The sequence below is a fragment of the Esox lucius genome, chromosome 1, assembly GCF_011004845.1.
Source record: "Esox lucius isolate fEsoLuc1 chromosome 1, fEsoLuc1.pri, whole genome shotgun sequence".
NCBI classification, from domain to species: Eukaryota; Metazoa; Chordata; class Actinopteri; order Esociformes; family Esocidae; genus Esox; species Esox lucius.
Genome location: NC_047569.1, coordinates 7,224,197 through 7,247,979, shown reverse-complemented (window position 1 = coordinate 7,247,979; position 23,783 = coordinate 7,224,197). Strand labels below are relative to the sequence as shown.

The window sequence follows — 23,783 nt, the reverse complement described above, 5'->3', positions numbered from 1 at the left end:
CAATGCTCAGGTAGGCCGTGGCATTTAAACGATGCCCAATTGCCACTAAGGGGCCTAAAGTGTGCCAAGAAAACATCCCCCACACCATTACACCACCACCACCAGCCTGCACAGTGGTAACAAGGCATGATGGATCCATGTTCTCATTCTGTTTATGCCAAATTCTGACTCTACCATCTGAATGTCTCAACAGAAATCGAGACTCATCAGACCAGGTAACATTCTTCCAGTCTTCAACTGTCCAATATTGGTGAGGTCGTGCAAATTGTAGCCTCTCTTTCCTATTTGTAGTGGAGATGAGTGGTACCCGGTGGGGTCTTCTGCTGTTGTAGCCCATCCGCCTCAAGGTTGTGCGTGTTGTGGCTTCACAAATGCTTTGCTGCATACCTCGGTTGTAACGAGTGGTAATTTCAGTCAAAGTTGCTCTTCTATCAGCTTGAATCAGTCGGCCCATTCTCCTCTGACCTCTAGCATCAACAAGGCATTTTCACCCACAGGACTGCCGCGTACTGGATGTTTTTCCCTTTTCACACCATTCTTTGTAAACCCTAGAAATGGTTGTGCATGAAAATCCCAGTAACTGAGCAGATTGTGAAATACTTAGACCGGAACGCCTGGCACCAACAACCATGCCACGCTCAAAATGGTTAAATCACCTTTCTTTCCCATTCTGACATTCATTTTGGAGTTCAGGAGATTGTCTTGACCAGGACCGCACCCCTAAATGCATTGAAGCAACTGCCATGTGATTGGTTGATTAGATAATTGCATTAATGAGAAATTGAACAAGTGTTCCTAATAATCCTTTAGGTGAGTGTAATTCCACCTATATTAGTTCTCTAGCATTTTCTTTTTATTCCTCAAATCAAAGGGTAATAACGGCAGAACAAAGGGCCATATATATATAAATGTATGTTTTCATATTGATGTTACAGATGGAGACAGGCCTTCATATCCTATCCCATTTCAGAAAGCCTTTCCATTTCTAAAAGAAGACTGTGATCATTGTTTCTTGATTATTTAGTTGAATAGAATCTTTCCTATGATTTTCTTTTTCCCAGACGGAAGGCTTACATCCAATAGTGCCTTTGTTGTATAATTAACTTGCAAATTAGTTAATGAATACATTCTAAGAAGTTTAGCATTAACTTGAGTTGATTTCCTAAGTACAAAAAAAACATTCTTATTGGATTTCTGGCAGCTTTACGTAACGGCTAAATATATTTCAGAGAGCTATGTGTAAGGGGAGTTGGTGGGGAGTTTCCACTGAACTTCACTGGAAGCAACTAACATATTCTTTAAGATAAAAGCAGGGTTCTGTTGGGACAGGAGACAACCATCCCACTAGACCCCCCCCCCTGTCGGTGTCCTAGCCGGCAGGAACAGGAGAAAGGAAAAGCTCCTTTGTGTTAGTGACTCATTCCAATACTGCATCTGCTGTCTCTGGCATACACCCTGTTATATAACTGTTTATATCAGTTTATCAAAGATTTCTTGACATAGCAACCACATACTATTAAAAAAAAGAGTCTAGCATCATATGCCTGCAAACCATTAATACAGTGGCTCTCAAACTGATTAACCCAGGGGTGGCCAAACTTTTTCCTATGAAGGGCCAAAAATCAAACTTGATTGAGGGCCGTGGGCCAAAAGTGTATTACATTAAAGTTGCTATGGGTTTATTTATTTCGTAATATTTAAAATAAAAATAAAACAACTTTAATCTGATTAACTAATGCAGTTTTATTAGTAAAGTTTTGCATTTTAATGTACTTATTACAATAAAACCAACAATCCCCAAGTGTTCAATGTACAATACAGTTCAATGCCAAATACACAAGCAATAATAAAACCATGTGGTTGTAATGTCAATGGTTGTAAAACTCATCTTGCCAAGCTTTTTTTAAATTTCTCTTGTCTGTGTGCCACTGCCTTGATTTCTCCATTATTGTGTTTAATTTGTTGACGTTTATTGACGTCAAGTGTCGCAAAGCACGCGGTGCTGCGCCTTGAATTGCGCATTTACAGTAAAAAATCTAATTCATTTACATTTAATTTAAACATTTAATTTCAGTTTACTCTGTTGTAGTTCAACAATAAAACAAACAAAAATGTTATGTCAAATTAGAAATCTGTGTCGAAGACTCTCTCTCTCATTGGTGGGCCAAATCAAAGGTTACCACGGGCCAACTTTGGCCCGCGGGCCCTAGTTTGGGCATCTATGGATTAACCCGTTTTTCACTTATTATTCTGTTAAAACATGAAATGGATTTAAGTCTTTTTTGAGCAGTTGCCACTGATCATCACAACAAAGTCCAGAATGTCAAAGTGAAAAATATAATCTACAAATTGTTCAAAATGAATTACAGATACCAAACAGAATATAATTGATTGCAAAAGTATTCATTATTTTTATTAACAGGAAAAGGACACACAAGGGGCCTGGAAACAACATATCAGACCTGGAATGAGCCATCTTACTACAAACAGTAGTACAAAGAAGCTGGAAGACCTGTGCAATGGTTAGGATCAGGATCCATATGGATTACGCAATGGAGTCCAAGCAGTCACCAAGGGTAAACCAAGTATTATGTTACAGGACAGACAAAAGAGCTTACAGAATAGACAGAAATCTCAGAAATAGTTGTACTAGCCCCAGGGATGCCGACAGGAATCCCAGGGCCCGGGATAGAATTTAACGTTTAGGACCCAAACCCAGGCTAAAAAATAAATAGTAATTATATTACTGTCCAAAAAACAGGCCATAAACATTTTATTTTGTTTTTATGTAATAATTCATAACTAGGTCCCATTCAAATCCCTTTGTTTTCAACACAGGTAATTATGTCACATCTTTTCAATTCATAACCTACTCAGTCACAATCAGCCATTACTTAACCGCTACACATATTTAGACATATATATGAATTCCATCATTAATGCAATTTTTCTGTTTTAATAACTGTGTAACTTTAAACTCAATAGTACTGAGTACTAACACTGACTAACAATAAATATGTTATTGTGGCCAGCCTAAGGCACACCTGTGCAATAATCATGCTGTCTAATCAGCATCTTGACATGACACACCTGTGAGGTGGATGGATTATCTCAGGCAAAGGAGAAGTGCTCACTAACACAGATTTAGACAAATATGTGAACAATATTTGAGAGAAATAAGCCTCCGGACCTAACTGTATACATATTTTCTCACATTTACTCCCTTCTTATTTAATGATGTCCAATTTCCAATCATGGCCTAGCCTCATCACAACTCCACAGGAGGTTCAGGAGAGTTGAAGATCAAGTGTCCTCCGATGCATATCTCACTACACCCTCCTATGTCTTTTAGTTTTTTTAACGCCATTTTTCTCCCTTATTTGATACCCAGTTTGTAATTAAGGACCTGATTATTCATAGCAACTCTGAGCAGACAATTTTCCAGAACATATATGCTAAGGAGCACATTCCCTGTGACCGAGATTCAAATTCCTGGAGTTCCTGTATGGCAATGCCTTAGACCACTGTGCCACACTGGGTTCCTTATTACTGAAAGTTCTGCTAACTTTAGTAAATTAATGATAGTTTTGACTAATTTGAATCTGATAGGTGAGAGTGGACATCTAAGAACATGACAGGATATAAACAAAGCAACATTAAATGCAGACACACAATGTAGCAGGTCATGTGGGCTTTACCATTAGCATTTCATTCCTTGGTTGCCCTTGTGGAGGAAATAAAAGGAGACAGAAAATCTCAAAGACAAACTTACAATTCATGCACGCACACATAAAATGATTAATCACAAAGATTGTGCAATCAATCATGTCTTGATGATTACTGAAAAAAAAAGTCTGCTTGACTTGGGAGTGTCTGTCTTAGATGATTAAATAGTTTCCCATTAGTAATGTTAGGGTGATTTTAACAGGCCCCAGTAAGCAGGATTGTTTTAAACCATAACAGGTAACTTTTGTGAGAAATGCACTTCTAATTTTTCTCAGTTTCCTCCAGTTTAAATTTTAGGAGGAGATGAGGTCCTGGTCCACACCTGCGGATTACCTGGTTTGGGGAGCCCGTTGCTGTCCCTGTCCACCTGGTCATACTTCTGACCTAGTCTAAAATCAAATAGCCTCTGGATTTAGCCCAGAGAAATGTATTAATTATTCCAATTGGACTCTTAATATCTCACCCGGCACAGCCAGAAGAGGACTGTTCACCCATCTGAGCCTCGGTCCTCTCTAGGTTTCTTCCTAAAATTCAGCCTTCTTAGGGAGTTTTTCCTAGCCACAGAAATTCAACACTACTGTTGTTTGCTCCTTGGGGTTTAAGGCTGGGTGTCTCTGTAAAGCACTTTGTGACAACTGCTGTTCTAAAAAGGGCTTTATAAATACATTTGATTGATTGTGGAGTAAACAATTCGAGCTTAGAGAAAGATTGGTAGAATGTTACGCAGGTAGAGTCATATATTACATTGTTTTACATTTTGTTACATTTTATTGCATGAACTTCACAAATAATCAAGTTTTTGGAAGACTTTGCTTGTTTACACATGAATTCAGCCCAATCTTCTATTAGTTTTTTTGTTATTTGCTTTTTTTCATGATCTGTCATCAAGATTAAGATGAATGTCTTAATGGGCTGTCTCTATAAATCTGGACAGGAACTTTTCTATGGCATTTGAGTGGATTTTTACCATATGAGCAAGCAAGCATAGCTGTTTATTACAGTATATCAAGCATGGCTGTTTATTACGAGCACGCTCATATTGGAAGTTAAAGTCTAATTTCACTCTGAGTGGACAATGAAGCGTTTTCGAATTAGATGAACAAGACAGGCCATAAAGGAACTCTGAGGCTACAATCACAGTGAACCATGTCAAAGACTGAGATGTTGCTGCAGGGAAAAATGTACTTACGTCTTTCTATCTTGAGTGCGTGTACAAGGGCAGACCAGACATTGGCCCTGACATTTCAACACACTGGCCCATTTTGATAAAGATTTTGCTATACTTGAACAGGCCTTCTGGGCTACAAATGAAACAGCCCATCTGGCATTTGCCTAAAATGTGTCAGCCTGTCCTTACATACACTCATGCACACACACACACACAACCAAAATGTCCTTATTCACTGCGTTATTTCAAATCCATAGTGCTGAAATACAGGGCCAAAAGACATTATCCGTCACTGTCCAAATACTATATATGCACCATCTCCGATCACAATGTCGTATTCAGTGTCTGAATAACACTGACTAATGACTATTTTTAACGTGTTAACTCGAGGAGCAGTAAACACAGGAGTCATGGTTGAACTCAGATCAGCTATGCTCTATTCTGTATCTCTCCAACAATTCACAGACAGACTGGACAACTAGGGTTTAAAATCCTTTTTTAACCCCTAATCAAAGATTGGCAAATGTTTCCATATATCATTAATAATTCTGATTCCCGTGTTTGATGACTGCTATAGCTGAATATTTGCTTACCTCCTGACCCATCACACCGGTACATTTCATTGGACACATTCCACAATGCTTATGTCACAAGAAACATTCTGGATTCAAGACAGCTTTGATTTGGAACCAGACGACATGCACACTCCAGCACGCACACACTTACACACCCATACACTCACATTGGCTGAATTTCAGAGGTGGGGCAACTGCATGGTGTAGGCTCTCCAAACAGATTCCACACAGTGTGTGAAAGTTGTGACAGGTGCTAGGAGTGGAGAGAGGGGATTGAAGAGGAAAAAGACAGTGAGAAGAGAAAAGGGCAGTGGATATATGAAAAGAGAGGAGAAAGAGAGAGAGGAGGGTGAAAGTGTGTAAACAACCTGGAAGCTCCAGGTTTAATTTTCTTGTAGTAGCCAATGTAGCTACTGCAGGAAATTCTATTTTGTCTGCTGAACTCTGACAGTGTTTGAATCATGTGTTTTACTTTCCCATGATTATAACCTCCTATCTTCTTAGATTCATGTATCTGAGTTTCATTCAAAATTTCAGTGGTCCTTTTACAAACTTCAAACTTTACAAACTCCTTCCTCAGTCTCAAATTAATTCCTGACCTGTGGCATAACTGTAGCAACAGAATTACCCCATTACTTTAAATATGCCATGTGGTGATATATCTTTGGCAAATTTGGCAAAACATTTAACCAAAACGCAATGCTTGATTTAAGATTTATGGTTAAGGATTAGGGTTCATCTCAACATATATTTTCACTACTTTAGAAATTTCTATGAGCCATGAGAAACTGTGATCTATGGTTCAGTTGTCATTTAACAGCTGTTATAAATCTAAGATAACTCTTGTCAGTTCTAGCTAAAAATCAATGAAAGTAATAACAAAGTGAAAGGCCATTTAATATTTCTACAAAACATCTTGCTATTATTAATTGTTTAGAGCCTAACTGCCTCAAGCTGAATAAACATGTTAATGTTTTTAAAGAGTTATAATGAATATACATGTTGTGGTGTTGAGAATTAAAACACTGTGAAGCATTTTGTTTAAAATTATAAATGCCTGAATGTGTTTTTTTATTTTATTATCCTAAACACTGGCATTTATCCTAGGCTGTATTTCAGTTTTCCACATAAAACATAATTTAGTTTTTATTTACGACACATCACACCAGACTTCAAAATGATGTTTGTTCAGTTGGAGAAAGCATACATACATTAATCGAAAACCAACCACTGGGGGCAATAACCATACAGTGGTTTGCTAGGGTTTGTGATTGGTGATGAAAGATGGGTGGTTAAACAGTCAACTTTGATTCAATTTGGTTCAATTGCAGTGCCATTAAGCCTTTCCAAAACCATTTTATTCAAGACCACCAGGCAAAATGCCAACCTATGTATGCTGTGTTGATCGGCTCCCCCAGGATGTAGACGTTTGTTAATTTTGATACTTTTTAAATGTGTTCAATCTCCACAAAAATACTAGTGTACTAGTAAAGCAGGTAACCAACTGACTAGTTACTCGTTTCTTACGAACATCTATATTTGCATTAAGTGGAGTACTTCGATTTCACAAAAAAAAATGTTTACGCAAATAGACTAAATAAACCAGCAAATTTTGGTTTGCACCAGTTCAGACCATTATTTAGCTGGTCGGAAAGTGGAATGGAAAATTTTTTTATTCTGTTCAGAACTAAACAATTGGACACTTATTTTGGTTCCAGCCCCTGACCACAAATATTACTTCAACACAAGATGCCAAATAGTTAAAAGACTATTTTTGGATTATCTTACTAAACGCTAGTATGCTTCTGGAACCAGAACAGTTCCGTGTTGTAAACAAAATCAACCACCTATTTGCATAAATATTTCCCTTTATTACTGCTAGAAGATACCTGTTAAACAATCCAGTTTCAGTAATGCAATCATTCAACATAACATATTCAGAGTAAAAGTCAGTCAGGTTTATGTTAAACAATAGTAAATATATGGAAATACATCTTTATTACCTATAAAGACAGTCAATGAAGCTGATGTTACAAATATTCCTAGGCTACATGCAAAAATATTTCAATGAGATTAGACTGAAGTGTATAAAATTAAGATGTGAATGCAAAGGTAATTTAAATGGAGCTCAAAATGCAAAAAAGCTACACTTCTCTGCAATAATATTTTTTTTACTTATCATAGCAAGCTAGAGTGACAGTTAGACTTTGAAAATTCAATAAGTACAATTGAACAGGATAAATATAGAGAACTAATTAGTAATTAGTTATAGTAAAGATTTACCCATTAACTAAATTGCTGGCAGGACCTCCTCATCATTTTATTTATTTTTATTATTTGGACTACGAAGCTAAACATGTCAATGTGGCTATACTCCAGCATATAGCATATTTCAAATTAAATGTTTCTTATGAGGCAACAGCACAGAATATCATTTTTTTTTTTTTAGCACTGACAGGTTAATAAATTCATGTACCAATTTTAGGAGATACATGCTTTATGTGGTGATTGCATGCTATAATTTAACTTTTAAGTACTAGGTATAACTACATTAAATGGGGTACTTTACAGAATTTGTTAAAAGTAAAACTGACCTTAAATTAATAGTTGACATTCTGTGCTGTCACCTCATATGATATTGATGTATTTGAGCTAAAATCAAAATGCTGGATTATAGAGGCAAACTGTTGCTTTTACTGTAAAAATACATATACAGCTCTGGAAAAAATTAAGAGACCACTGCACCTTTTTCTTTCCTTTCCAAAAAAGTCACAAAAAGAAGGTTTTGTGTGAGGAACAGAAGGGTTAATATTAAGAGACCCCTGCAAATTGAACGCTTCTGTTCCTCACACAAAACCTTTTTGGAAAGGAAAGAAAAAGGGCTCTTCATTTTCTACCCCCTGAGAATTCCATTCATCTACATTAGACAAAAACTACATTCAGCTGAATTATAACATCAGATGAAACTAAAGACAGCTGCCAGAGTGAAAGGCTGAGAAGTTCTTAGTTAGTGTGTATGTGTGATGCACATTACCAGCCCATTGGGTGCACTGCTGACGGATCGATGTGTGTGTATACGGCACTTTAGTTTGAGTGCGTGTCCTTCTCTAATCATCAATGGTTTGGACTTCAGTGGCCGCCGTTGCAAGCGAGGTCGAGGTACCGGTCCCGTCCCTGGGTTTGGAATGCGGCCGCATCATAGCCTCAGTGTTGTGCTCAGGCTTGATGAGCAGGACGTAACACTTGGGCAGGAAGATGCAGGCCAGCAGGCCGAAGCTGGAGGCCAGGATGGCAAAGATCTGCACAGCTACCATGAACTTACCACGTGTACTGAGATAGGCCGGGACGAAGGAGATCCACACGATGAAGAAGACCAGCATGCCGAAGGTCATGCCCTTGGCCTCACTGCAATCAAGAAACAGAGCGTTGAACACTACTGGGTCATATTTGCGAAAAACACACATACGCATTAGCATTTTCTGTTTATAGTTACAAATAATAGAATTTTACATTGTAGCTGGTCCAACGAGATAACGTGGCACTTTATAGTCCCATGCTAATCTCACCAGTTTATTATTTTTTTGATTATAATATTAAAGATCTTACACTGCACAATATATCCATTAACCCATGCCATTTCTTTCTTTTTGCAAACAGTTCTTATTTCCTTGGTCAGGAGTATAGCTTTTCCCCTCCTATCCTCAGATGGGGAGGTTTGCAAGGGGCTAACATATGCCAGATTATCTGATTAACATCTGCAATGTAGCATTGTCCCGTGCAAGTAAATAGATTATTTGTATTGTTGTTCAAATTCTTTTTTTAATCATTGTTAAAATCTGTTTCATTCAAAAGATTTTAAGGGTAAATGTTCAAAAGCAGGGAAAGACAAGTCAATACTTCTAAACGTAACAATTTAATTTTAGATTCTATGATAAGTTACGTTATTATAATATTTGCTATGATATGCTTTGAAAAGCAAAGTAACAACGACCTACTGCTATGATGCTAATACACTGTTCACATAGCCTTCGTCTTCCTAGTAACTTTGGCTTCCAGGTGAGCTACCTGAAGTGGTCCTCCAGTTTGCGTGCCACAAAGGCAAAGACAAAGGCGAGCAGGGCCAGCAGGAGGTCGTAGGCGAAGACACAGCAGATAAACACCACAGAACCCTGGTCGCACTCCAAGATAATGTTGATATTCTGCGCCGCCATGTTTTTCACCGGGTGAGGTGGGAAGATTATAAGCCACAATGTGCAAGCCACTGTCTGGATCAGAGTCGCCGCAACGGCCAGGATCCTCTGGTGGATGGGACGAAGAACATCCACGTCGGCACTAGTTACAGCCACGTTGTTGTTGCTCACGTTGGTGGCGACAACGTCAGGGCTGGCGTCGATGGTGGCGCATTGAGCAGAGGCTTTGGTGCCGGCTTTGGCCTTGCTCCTCGCGGCCTTCAAAGCCCTGGCCCTCAGCATCAGAATGGCTGCTTTACCTAGAAACACACGTAATCACGATTATGCTGGCGCAGCCGGTGTGTTAACAGCGCCCTCTGCAGGTTGGCAGAGTAGCAGCCAAACCACTAGAAGCCAATGATTCCTTAGGGAATCCAGCGATGTAAAGACTTGCACTCCCACCCATGATCGAGGAGAGGCAGAGGGCAAACCCCAAGGCCAGAGCCACCTGGCTGGTCATGCAGCTCCAGGGCTGGGGCTCTCCCAGGAACACGATGGAACTGAGGAAAGTGACTACCAAAGAGAAGAGCAGCGAAAAACTCAGCAGGGGATCGTTGGCCTTCACCAGAGGAGTTCCCAGGTGAACCAGGAACACCACCTGGAGGGTAAAATCACAAACACCCGGTTCTCAGTTGTAAATAAAGACATTTGGGAGTTGCATCACAAAGTCTGTCAGACAGAGGTCAAATAACAAGGTACTCCCCGACACTGGGGGATGCTTTTGGCTACGCACCCCCACGGCCAGTGTTGTCAGGGCTCCAAAGGCTGATATGACTATCAGTGTGATGCCCAGAGGTTCGCCGAAGTCCAGGAACTCAATGATTTTGTGGACGCAGGCGTCTCGGGCCGAGTTAGACCAGTAGTCTTCACTGCACTGGATACACTCCCTGGCATCTGAGAGGGTTAAATTCGAGAGGACAGTTTCAGGTCAGTCTAGCTATATGTTTTTCACATGTAGTCCTTGAGTTGGCACTAGCAGCGAAACTCTTTTGGGGAGATCCATAGTTATTCAGCTCAATGGGGGCTTTATGACTGATCCAGTCGAGTTTGTCTCAGGCTACAACAACAGTGTGCTGCTGGGGTTACATAAGGACTGCAGCTGGACCCAGCATGAAAACATCCACAGAAGTACAAACACACAAGACACTCAGCTGCATAACACCAACAACTGCAGTGTATTATTGGACAAACTTCTGTTAAAGCGATAGTTCCCACGGAATTCTTATCTTGTGTTGCACAAAGCCACTCCAGTGATCCACAATAAGAATTGTTTAAGTTGTATATGTTAATTGTCAGACTTCCATAGCAATTACCCTTATTGTTGCTTCTTTCAAATACAGTAGCTGCTCAAAAACCTGACCTATCCTGAACCCTTGAATTTTAGTCCTCACTCTGAGAAAACACACATCTTTCTTTCTCTTTCTCTCTTCTTGAATAGATATTTCAATTTAAAAAAACATGGCTATTACTGTAAAATGTCCCATTTAATTACAGAAAGGAGTCAGGTAACCTAGAGGCCTATCTAATAGCTCTGCATAAAAAAGAGAGAATATCAGGGGGGTTCAGTCTAGATTTCTTTCTCTCATTCTCTCCATGGTAATTTCTTTGTCATAAACGGGGAAATCATTGTGGTAGATTGCATGATCGTACATCCATCTGATGCAAAGGTGGATAATGTTTTGACATGACCTGATGCAGTCAAACATTTCTAACTTTGTCAGCATGTTCCTTAGAACGGTTCTGTTAGATGCATGCAGTTTAACAAAGTTTTGTCATTTATTTGGGGATTTATGACCATTTAAAACTATACATTGTAGGTAGCAGAGAGGTCCTATCAAATGGACACAATCCATGTTCATTACAAACACCTGTAGACATTTGCTATTTGTTAAAATATTACATTTAAGAAAATAAGGCATCTTGGAGACTATAACCCTAATGCAATTATAGAAAATGAACTAAAACTGTCTATACTGTGTTTTCTCTGAAATAGGTTTGAAGTAACGTATTTTAGAACTTGATATTATATACTATGTAGTAAGTGTGAATGACAGATACACTCACCTAAAGGATTATTAGGAACACCATACTTGTTTGACCCCCTTTCGCCTTCAGAACTGCCTTAATTCTACGTGGCATTGATTCAACAAGGTGCTGAAAGCATTCTTAAGAAATGTTGGCCCATATTGATAGGATAGCATCTTGCAGTTGATGGAGATTTGTGGGATGCATATCCAGGGCACGAAGCTCCCATTCCACCACATCCCAAAGATGCTCTATTGGGTTGAGATCTGGTGACTGTGGGGGCCATTTCAGTACAGTGAACTCATTGTCATGTTCAGGAAACCCATTTGAAATGATTCAAGCTTTGTGACATGGTGCATTATCCTGCTGGAAGTAGCCATCAGAGGATGGGTACATGGTGGTCATAAAGGGATGGACACGATCAGAAACAATGCTCAGGTAGGCCGTGGCATTTAAACGATGCCCAATTGGCACTAAGGGGCCTAAAGTGTGCCAAGAAAACATCCCCCATACCATTACACCACCACCACCAGCCTGCACAGTGGTAACAAGGCATGATGGATCCATGTTCTCATTCTGTTTACGCCAAATTCTGACTCTACCATCTGAATGTCTCAACAGAAATCGAGACTCATCAGACCAGGCAAAATTTTTCCAGTCTTCAACTGTCCAATTTTGGTGAGCTCGTGCAAATTGTAGCCACTTTTTCCTATTTGTAGTGGAGTGGTACCCGGTGGGGTCTTCTGCTGTTGTAGCCCATCCGCCTCAAGGTTGTGCGTGTTGTGGCTTCACAAATGCTTTGCTGCATACCTCGGTTGTAACAAGTGGTTATTTCAGTCAAAGTTGCTCTTCTATCAGCTTGAATCAGTCGGCCCATTCTCCTCTGACCTCTAGCATCAACAAGGCATTTTCGCCCACAGGACTGCCGCATACTGGATGTTTTTCCCTTTTTACACCATTCTTTGTAAACCCTAGAAATGGTTGTGCCTGAAAATCCCAGTAACTGAGCAGATTGTGAAATACTCAGACCGGCCCGTCTGGCACCAACAACCATGCCATGCTCAAAATTGCTTAAATCACATTTCTTTCCCATTCTGACATTCAGTTTGGAGTTTGGAGATTGTCTTGACCAGGACCACACCCCTAAATACATTGAAGCAACTGCCATGTGATTGGTTGATAAGATAATTGCATTAATGAGAAATTGAACAGGTGTTCCTAATAATCCTTTAGGTGAGTGTACATTTCTTGTTTTGTTGTCCGATAATCTTCCATTTATATCCCAGTAGGGCCTCTTTGAGACCTATCTAAATTCTAACCCTATTTCACAAAATGAACTAAAACAATTTCTTAACTGTATTTTTCCAGCTGGATAGTGATATATGATTTAGAACATGCTATGACACATCATGTGAAGTTTAAATGTCAACTACATAATTCTTATGTTTTCAGATAATCATGCCTTTACATCCCAATAGGGCATCTAAGAGACCTCTCTTAACCATAAATAACCCTAAATGCACAATGCAGACAACGCTGCAAAACAACAATAGGTAACATTTCAAACCTGGTAACTTAGCTACTAGACACTTTGATCTATAAGATATTACAAATTCCCTTTCAAAATTTTCAATTGAAGTAATGGGTGAAGCGGCTTACCTGTATCTTTTCCCGAACTCAAGATATGGCCAAATATCTATACAATTCTGATAAATCATCATATAATGTTGACTATTAATGACTGCACTCAACATACAACCATGCAAAAATACAAATACGTTACATTTTGTGACTTTTAAATGAGCAAATACACACTTGTATCTATAGGTTGTAACCAGATCAGACAGTTTTACTGTGGAATTTTAACATTATTGATCCTATAAATTACCTTTCAAAGTGTTCAATTCATCCTCATGAAACGACTCTTGACCTCTGTGTAAAATATGAAAGCTTGGGAGTTGAGACTTGTGCTTTACATATGTCAACTAATGCCTAGTCTTAAAGGAGTAGCTAAAGTAGCTTGCTTGTATCCTTTACAATCTTTTCCATAATTTTACTGTAGTAACCAGATCAGACACTTTGACTGTGGAATTCTTATGTTATTGATCCTGTAAATTAACCTTGAAAGTTGAGACTTGTGTTTTGGATATGGCAACTGGAGGCTAAGCCTGAAGTAATGGGTTCAGGGGCTTACCTGCATCTTGTTCCAAACCCATGATATGGCTAGAAATCTATGAAATTCTTATCAAAATCGCCATACAATGCTAATGACTTGTGACCACACTAAGCACGCAACTATGCCAAAATAATAATAAGGATGAACTGAACGATTTAAGGTTTAATTTGCAGGATCAATAATTAATGAATTCCACAGTAGAATTGTCTGATCTTGTTACAACCTATAGATACTTGTGTGAAGTTGCTAACTTTAAAGCTCCCATAATGTTACCTATTGTTATTTTTGAATGGTAATATGTTTAGTGCAGTCATGAAAAGTCAACATTGTATGGTGATTTTCATTATAATTTCATAGATCTTGGGTTTGGAAAAAGATACAGGTAAGCTTACTTCAGGTGTAGCCTCCAGTTGACATATACAAAGCACAAGTATCAACTTAGGGTTAAGAGAGGTCTCTTAGAGGCCCTATTGATTATCTGAATAAAAAATGAAAATGATGTAGTTGACATTTACACTACACGGGAGGTGTCACCGCATGTCCTAAATCATATAACAATATTTAGCTGGAATAATACAAGATATTGTTTTTGTTCATTTTATGAAACAGAGTTTCATAAAACTCTCAAAGAGGCCCTATTGGGATGTAATTGGAAGATTGAAAATGGATTGTGTCTATTCATTTCCTCAATTTTGTATCCATCTGATATGGCCTTTCTGCTACCTAAAGCGATTATAGATTGAAATGGTCATTAATCCCAAAATAAATGACAACATTTTGTAAAACTGCATGCAACTAACAGAAAGGTGTGTTTTCTGTGTTTTCTCAGAGTTAGGACTAAGTTTCAGGGGTCAGGCTTTTGAGCAGCTATTTGAAAGAAGCAACAGTAAGGGTAAGTGTTATGGAATGGAAGTCTGATACTTAACAAAACTTAAACACACAGTGATATTAGTATACAGCATATTACATTATTGGCTCCAATTATGACAATTTTTACAAAAATTTATTTACCCAGCCAATAATGTAATAGCCAGCCAATAATGTAATAACTTATTTACATTATTTGTTCAGAAATGTTATTACATTATTGGTAAGTTATTACATGATTGACTTTTATTACATTAAGAATGGAAAATGTATTACGTTATTGCCAATTATTACATTCACGGTAGTTATTACATTATTGGCTGCTACAGGCTTTCAGACACCACTCAATGTAGAGGGCAGAGCACATTAGTGTAGAGAACATATTTTCTCTACACTATCCATTCAAGCATTGTAGAGAAAGCGTATGTAATTACAACTGACCTGTGGTGTTGCTGATCTCGCCGTCAGCACAGGGGATGCAGTCAAAGCAACAGACAGGCTCCCCTTGTCTAATCCCCTTCCTGGTGCCAGGCTCACAGCTCTCACTACAAACAGAGCGCGGAGTCTGGAACAAGAACCAGGGATGGACACAAATCAGAAACACACACATTGCTTTTCTATCTTTGTGGAGAAAGGAAAACCAGAAACCCATGTTCCCCATCCTCTAGCTCCAAACGTAACCTTTACTCTTTCCCTAATCTTAACCAAATTTTAACCCCAATTACCTAACCTATATCCCTAAACTTAATTTAGCTCTTACAACTAAAATGTATTAGTTACATTTAAAAGCAACCCCAATTCCAGCACTATGCCCAATTATGTTTCACCAGAAAGCTAATCTCAAAACCTGAATCCCATTTTTTTGGACCTGAAAAAACCCTTTGTGGGAACTGATTTGTCAGGTTTTACTAACTTTGTCGTAACATCTGGTCCCAATATATACACATACACACAAACACACAAAAACACACACACTCAGTCCATATGCTCTTACAGACCTGCAGGTCATCATTGTTCCATGCTATGGAGTCGTTGTCGATGGTCATCCTGGCCTCAGGTGGTGCTGTGCTGTTGAAGCGGCCGACAGTCACGTAGGCAATCTCCCCATCACTTCTGACCTGCCAGTTAATAATGTCATAGTAGCCGTCCACATCGCCGTCCAGGAAAAATAAAGGCTCGTTGGTGTGAGGGACGTTGAACCGCACATTCTTCAGGTAATACATCAACTACAGATAAAAGAAGTAGAAGGGGGTGTGGTAAATGGCCATTATGGGTTGTTCTTAAGCATGATGCAACACAGAGTGCATGGACACAGAACTTAGCCATGGTATACAGGCAATATAACCCTAACCCCAGAAATATCTTAGGGCTAATATAAACTGTTTACCAATGCAATTAGAACAGGTGTGTGATAGCCGTGGTTTACAGCCTGTTATCAACCCAGGTGGTTTGAATCCTGATATCAGTGGTATATGACATTGTACACCAAGGGTATGGCATCACATTTTTACAGTAACCGGTATATAATAGCAATGAGGCATCTCAGGGTTTTGTGACATATTGCCAATAAACGTATTGCTAATTGCTGAGTCCAGCTGTTAACCATTGTATATTGGCCATATACCAAACCCCCTTGCGCCTTATTGCTTACATATACCACAGACTTCAGCCAATCAGCATTCAGGATTCGAACCGTCCAATTTATAGTAGCACAGTATAGCAGTTACAACCAGGGTGTAACTGCACAAACACAAACATGTAAGAGTATATACACACATGAACATATCACACACACACACGCACATATGCACACAGAGTATCCACATAAAAATGCAAACAAATTAATAATACACCTACACACACACACTGACCTGCCAGGGTTCAAATTTGGTGATATCAGCACAGGTGTTGTTGCTGAACGGCCCCTGACCTGGCAGGCACACCTCCATGTTATGGAGGGCGTGAGCCACCGTGTACACCGCCTTGTACACACTGCGACACATTACATTATCCATCATCATCACCATCATCATCATCATGGCCACCGTCACCACCGTCATCTTCCTCATCATCATATCTACCTGTATGTGAGGCGCAGCTGGGACACGTCAGAGTAGGTGTTATTGAGTTTCTCCAGGGACTCCTCTCCCGAACACAACCCGGCTGGCGCCCCTCTTGCCGCCCTGGCCCGCATCGTGTTTTTCCCCTGCAACCCAGCCGCACTCTCCTTCGCCAGCCGTAGGGCCCGGCCGTAGTCCAGAGTGCAGCTGAACGCTGTTTCCCAGAATTCCTCTGTGAGCGGGTTGGAGTAGGGGTCGATACTCATCAGGTGCTGCTGAAGTCCGGGGATGTCGGCGCGCTTCAGGCCAAACCCCAGGGTACCGCCAAGCACTGAACTCACCTGGACACCGAAAACACCGGATCAAGCAAACCGCTTTCGACCTGTCAGAGGAGACTGCTTTGAATGGGCACCTATGCTTTCTCCAATTCTGTGGTGCACATGACCCCTGGGTGGACCCTCACCTTGGGCTGATTGATGAGAGCGGAGGTGACCCAGGCCTCGCTGGCGATCCAGGTGCGGTTGGTGACGTTGAGTCTGAGCAGCTCTTGGATCAAGGGGCTCAGGTCCACGTCAGAGGAGAACACCACGATGATCTTCGCGGTCGACTTCACCACTGTCTCCACAATACGCGTGATGTCCCCTGGAGAGCTTACCTGAAGGAAGAGAGAGGTAAGACACTCTGAAAGGTTGTTTTTAGGTTTATATTATACACAGGTAAATAGGACAAGTATATTTTGTTTGTCTGTATTTCTCACTGTGCAACAAAATATGCCCCTCGCTCCAACTATTCTCTCAAAACATATATTCAGACACACAAAGACACAGACTACATTAGAGCATTGTCAGCTTGGGCTGACAAGTCCTTTATGCACTTGTTTAGAGTAAAATATTAAAGATTAGGTGAAAAAGAGAGTAGGGCCGGGTAGCGGCACTGATCTCCTGATTCGATTTGTTGTTCACAGGGTCTCGATTCAATTTCTGAATCTTTCTGATTTAATTTGGATATTGTGATAATTACAATAACAACACTGCTTATAAGACAGTTTCTCTGAGAATGAAGTCCATGAACTGTTCAGGGAACCCCCTAGCTTATATAACATGGTAGATTACTAAAGATTAATGTTAAACTGACAACCAGGCCCAAACATTACATTGAATTGCTATTTGTTGAAAAAAATATAAATAACCAAAATAAATCACTAAATTTTATATTTCTGTACAGAATTTCTATATTTAAAAATAAAAAGTAAATAATTTATAAATGACCAAGAAATAATAGCAAATTTGCTAAGTCTCTGACTTAGCAAATTTGTACAATTCGTTCCAGAAAAGCACGGTTTAAGTCAGATATTCACAAATCTTTTTGATAAAACGTCTATCATCAAAACAAAAATCTATTAACTTCATTCATTATTGTGCCCTGCATCCAATTAATCAGTTATAAACCAGTCTTTATAATGCTGCAGGCTTGAACGTAAACAGCCGTTGGTTGGAGGACCTTGAACGTAAACAGCCGTTGGTTGGAGGACCAAGGGCTGAAGGATACGATACAGTCACAAAAAATAATTTGTTGCTCTTGTGTCAGTAAAACGTTGTTCCAAAACATTCACAAACTGCACATCACTGGTGACAGAAAAGCTGCTGAGTTTGCTGGCTGCTGCCCCATGAACCTTTCTAGGATCTCTAGGACACTGTTACACTGGGTCACCACGTCAATCAGCAGCTTGTGTAAAGGCAGGTCCAGCAACTTCAGCTTCTCTTTGGGCACATGTCTGGCTGTAGTAGTACTGTGGAAAAAAGTTTGCAATGCGCCTCACCTGACTAAACAACCGTTAGATTGCAGGACGTTTGAGAGCAGCCTGCGGTGCTAAGTTTAACGTGTGCAAAACAGCCAACGTAAAGCCGCCCCTTCCATGCCACAACACATTATATTAGCAGTATTTTCCGTCACAATGGATGATTATTTCTCTATAACCTCCCACTAGTTTTACACCTCCATGCACGCATAGATTTATAAAATAAATGTCTAGATTTTAAGAATCAATTTCAGATCATACAAACAAGAATCCCAAATAATCCGAAAAATCGAGAGAGGAGAGAAAGAGAAGCGAAGCAGCCACAGATAGAGAAAGACTAAGTGGCAAAAATGGAGATGATAACAGTTAACGTAAAGACAGTGATATGTCACCTTGGGCAGGGTCTCGGAAAAGGAGATGCAGACCCCAGCCTCCTCCACATGCTCCTTGAAGGCCTTGATGCCGTACTTCCCATAGTCATCATCCGCGGCAATGGTCCCGACCCAGGTCCAGCCGAAGTGAAGTACTAGACGAGCCATGGCATCAGACTGGTAGACGTCATTAGGAATGGTCCTCAGAAAGGTGGGGAACTGGAACTTACTTTCCAACACGGAGCAGGATGACGAGTAACTCACCTGGGGAAAAGGTGAAGGGTAAGCTCACTTAGCTAGCTGTGGTGAAGAGAAGAAATGTATGTTGTTAGACAGTGCCGCCTGGTGCAACAGGCAGCCTAGCGGATAGAACATGTAGCTAGTAACTAAAAGTTTGCTGGTTTGAATCCCCTAACCAAGGTGAAAAATTTGTAAATGTGCTCCTGAGCAATGCAGTTATAAAGTTTTTGGTTCCCCACTTTTTGTCACCCAATTGCTAATACATCACATATTTCTTGGGATTTGTTAAGACTTGCATGAAAACCTGAATTCAGTGTGCTTTAGGTCGTGGAATGCATCTTTAACCCTTCAGTTGCTCCCGTCAGACGCTCTGGATAAGCATCTGCTAAATTACCAAATCGTCAATATACCTGAGGGAAATAGTAGAGTCCTAGTATGCGAGCAGTGGCAATAGACAGATCTGAACCCCCAGCCCCCACCAAAGCGGCCAGGGGCGCCCCCGTACCACAGCGATAGTTGGGCACGGCCTCGTCCTGGCCCGTCAGGAAGGTGAGTGTGCCCTCTACAGCCTTAGAAATTGTGAAGCAAGAGTCGTATATCACATAGCCCAGGTCTGTGTCAGGGAGCAGGTCGCTACGGCTGTTGATCTCATTGATGGTGAAGAGCATCGTCTGAGTCCAGCGGAACGCCCGGAAGTTAAATCTGGAGGAGAGGTGATGTTGATCATAACAAGAGGGTCATGCTGCTAATGTTTATGGAGTTAATAATTATGATAAGGGTGAAGAGTGGATCCTGTAGCAATAGTAGCATAGCAGCTTAGTAGTAGTAGTAATAATAGTAGTTGAATCCTCACTTCTAAGCTGTTTTCAATAGTATCACATACACATAGCAATTTTGCATGACTCAGCCATGTGAGGGCGACAAAGACCACAATATATTCACAATGGTTTCCCTTTGGGGCTCCATAATGACATTCTTCAATTGCTAGAATGACAACAATTACAAATCATTTTCATTTAGTTAATTAGTTAATATAGGGGCAGAAGTGGTTTAGAGGACTCAAGGGAGCGATGTTGAGGGACAGACTTGGGTGCGAGGGAGGCAGGATGAAAGAGGAAGCTACTCAGTGGAATCGCAAGCTTGCATATTTTTTCTGGTTCTAAATTGTATTCACCAAATAAACCAAAAACAGGACTATGTTGTTATTATGATTTCGTACACTTTCCTACTATTAGCCTACAATCTCTACATCTCTCAATCTACATGACTGCTATAAACGTGATTGTATCTCATGGTCTTATTCCAACACCTGTACTCACCCCTCACATCCCAAGGACACGGGAACCGAGGATGTGTTGTCATCCACGGAAACGATGCGTTGGTGAACGGGAAACATCCCTCCCACAACAACCTTTTTCTTCTCTACGTTCTTGTACCCGCTCAGGTTAAATTTAGCCTTTAGTTTACAACTGGACTCGGCCGAGGATGATGCGTAAAAGTGGAGTAACCCACATAATCCGTACAGTAAACGGTATTTCAAATTGAATCCAGTAAAATCCATGATGTGAATGTCTTGTGTAAAGAAGCTGACCGTGTTCACAGTGACAGACTGAAAAAACTCCATCCGTAACAGGTGCCTTCACCAACCCTCAGGGGATGAATTGGCCATGTTGCATAAGGCACCCACACAAAACAGCCTCCACACAGATACATAGCTGTTAAAATGTATAGGCTATGATGGAAATTAAATACATGAATTTCATTTTATTGGAGAGAAAATAAGAAAATTATTTGGTGGAGTAGGTTATGTGCACTATGTTGTTTTAATGTGTTACCAGCATTACTTTAAAATAGCTTAACCCTTAAATGTAAATCCATTAAAAACCATCTCACTCTACGCCATACCTGTCCTACCAACACAATATCATCATTGACTGATTACCATTGCTGCCAGCTCCCACTTTCTCCTAAAAAAAACCCAATAACTCTTAAACTGTAACACATAGAATAAATATGGTTGTTGTATTTGTTTAGGGAGATGTTTTGTGTTTCTCAGGGAGGGAGTGTATCCAATGTAAAATATGTGCTCTACTTTTACTGATTCGGAGGTAAGCTACACCCAAATTAACCACATATAATTGTTTAATAGGTGATGTGCAGTAACAAAATAGTAGATTTCTGTGGTAGAGCCTTAGCCCTCATTTTACCAGGTATGATTAAAAACCTATTGTGATTGTAAGTAACTAACTAGGAACTATTAAAGGTTAAAAGGGTATTGCCCAAGAACATAACGGCAGATGTTTTCCCTTGCCGATCAAGGAATCTTTCAGTTAAAGGTCAGATGTTCTAAACGCTACAGGCTACCCTGTCGCACCCATTAAATCAGTAATCTTCCAAAACACACATCAGAGATCTCATGGCCAAAAGGACGAATTAGCACATATCATAGCAAATGGATCAGTGCTCATCTGAAATGACATGTGAGTGTCTATTCACCATAACAAAATAACACTAATTGCCACTGGCTCTGATTTAATTGGCAGTAGCGTGTTAAGACTTGCACTGGCAATGTGGAAGAGGTCTCACAGGACATTGGCCTTGTCAATTAATAACCTAGACACTGTATCGTTTACTCAGGAGCGTCCCCTGGGCTTCTTTCTGTTGTTGTGAGTCAGAGCTTGTCGACACTTGTCCTTCAATCATCTGGGAGAGAAACACCTGAACCCATATAGTAGAGTCGTCCGTGATGATAGTCTTGCTGGCGTTGATGTTTGCACAAACTGTACTAAAGGTTATTTAACACAAATATACACTGCACTACAAATTAAAAGCACACCAATACTTATTTTATGAAGATGCTGACCCAGACTTATAGCTCCTAGCTTTTTGGGGGCCCTAGGAAAGATTGAATTGCTCATAAAGCAGCAAAACAATTTAACGACCAACTCCAGACAGAAACAAGAAATTGTTAAGTTCTAAATAAATAGCCTGCCATCATACCCCTTTTTGCCACGGAGAGCAAATATCTAAATTTTCCAATCTATACCCATCTTACCATCAGGTACAGAGAAATAGACATGATATCCATTAGACTTAGTGAGAAATTGTGATATTGGTTATTTTTGCATTTCGTCCATTAATTGCTTCAAATAAGGTCTGTGTTACATTTCAGGTACCCAGCTCTTTTCAGAACTGTAATATCTGGCCAAAGTGATATTGGTCAACATTTTTGCTTCAATTAACTTTAGAAATAATATCTTAATAAAAGTCATCTTGCCGTATAGATATTTACACAGTTAGCAAAAGGTGGTGTAAACCAACACAAAACACCTTATTTGAAGTGAATCTAAAAACTCTATGGAAGAACTCAATGGTGGCAGAACGCAAAGCGATGCTTTTCAAGTTTTTTCGTTAGGTTTCATGGGTGGACAACATAAATCATTGTTGTCTATCCATGTAAAAATAAACACAAACTATTTTCATAGTTACAAATCAGGTCATACAACAAACCTCACTGCTAGTAACAAATATCCTCTCCTTTTTCATTACAACAACTTCATGAAATGTTGCACAACATTTATATAAACGATTTTAGTCAGTTTCTGTTTTTGTAAATGTGATTGCTCAATTAGTATCATATATTTTTAGCAAGATCCTAATATTTAAAATTAATAATGAAAAATAAACAGTAAAATCTATATTCCTTGATTTAGATGGCACAATGATTTAAACACATGATTTAGATGGCACAATCATTCTCTTCACTCCGTATGCTTTGCCTTTTGAACAGAAATTGAGTGAAATGTATTGAATTATCGGAACAAGGAAATGGCAGAAGGACTTTGCTTCATCATTGTTTGTCACTGTTCAATAGAAATTCTGCATTTGTACTTTGGTACAGGGGCTCTCAAATGTATTCACCACCCTTGGATTTTCTACATTTGAACATGAAATCCAAATGTATTTTACCAGTTTTGACACCCTTCAACACAAAAATGTCCATAATCTCAAAGTAAAAAATACTAATAATAATTTTTCAAAAATGTTTTGTAAATACTAATATAATACTAAATATTTTTTTTACTGCATAAGTATTCACCCCCTTGCTATGACACACTTGAGTTGTGGTGCAACCAGTTGTCTTTAGGAATCACAAATTTAGTTGACAGGGGTGAACCTTTGTTTTCACATGATTTCATATACAGTTGTCTTTGGGAGTTCCCACAATTTCTACCACTTAATCATGAACACAAAATAACATTCAAATAAAATCCTGAAAAAGTTTTTTCAGAAGCAATAATTAGGGGAATAATATAAGAATATTTCGGACAATCCTTAGGGGTATGTTTTAAGAACATAAGGATTTGAATACCCCCCGGAGCAAGTCCATGATTAAAGAATGGAGATAATGTGACAACTGTAAATCTGTCTAGATCAGGCTGCTCTGAAAATATACAGTACCAGTCAAAGGTTTGGACACATCCACACATTTAAGGCTATTTTTTTTATTTCTACAATTTTCTAAATCGTGGAATAACAGTGAAGACA

The 23,783-nt window shown here is 39.5% G+C and overlaps 1 protein-coding gene across 1 annotated transcript; it reads right to left on the bottom strand.

Annotated features, from left to right (window-relative positions):
- Window positions 1-8,309: 8,309 nt before the first annotated feature.
- Window positions 8,310-20,816, bottom strand: LOC105028727 (vomeronasal type-2 receptor 1). Its single transcript, XM_020045973.2, has 12 exons — window positions 20,555-20,816; window positions 19,646-19,937; window positions 19,017-19,259; window positions 17,290-17,481; window positions 16,848-17,167; window positions 16,638-16,758; window positions 15,765-15,992; window positions 15,208-15,331; window positions 10,432-10,592; window positions 10,101-10,296; window positions 9,535-9,958; window positions 8,310-8,874 (listed from the first exon to the last, which is right to left on the bottom strand). The coding sequence occupies exons 1-12, from the start codon at window positions 20,794-20,796 to the stop codon at window positions 8,577-8,579; spliced, it is 2,841 nt and encodes a 946-aa protein (XP_019901532.2). The 5' UTR covers window positions 20,797-20,816; the 3' UTR covers window positions 8,310-8,576.
- Window positions 20,817-23,783: the final 2,967 nt, after the last annotated feature.

What these genes read in the sequence shown, in the direction of transcription:
- LOC105028727 (XM_020045973.2), bottom strand. Translation starts at nt 20,796, where the DNA reads ATGGATTTTACTGGATTCAATTTGAAATACCGTTTACTGTACGGATTA. An exon ending in CAGCTGCGCCTCACATACAG is followed by an intron (nt 16,759 to 16,847) that starts GTAGATATGATG and finishes AATGTGTCGCAG; the next exon opens with TGTGTACAAGGCGGTGTACA. An exon ending in AAACTGGAGGACCACTTCAG is followed by an intron (nt 8,875 to 9,534) that starts GTAGCTCACCTG and finishes TCTTGATTGCAG; the next exon opens with TGAGGCCAAGGGCATGACCT.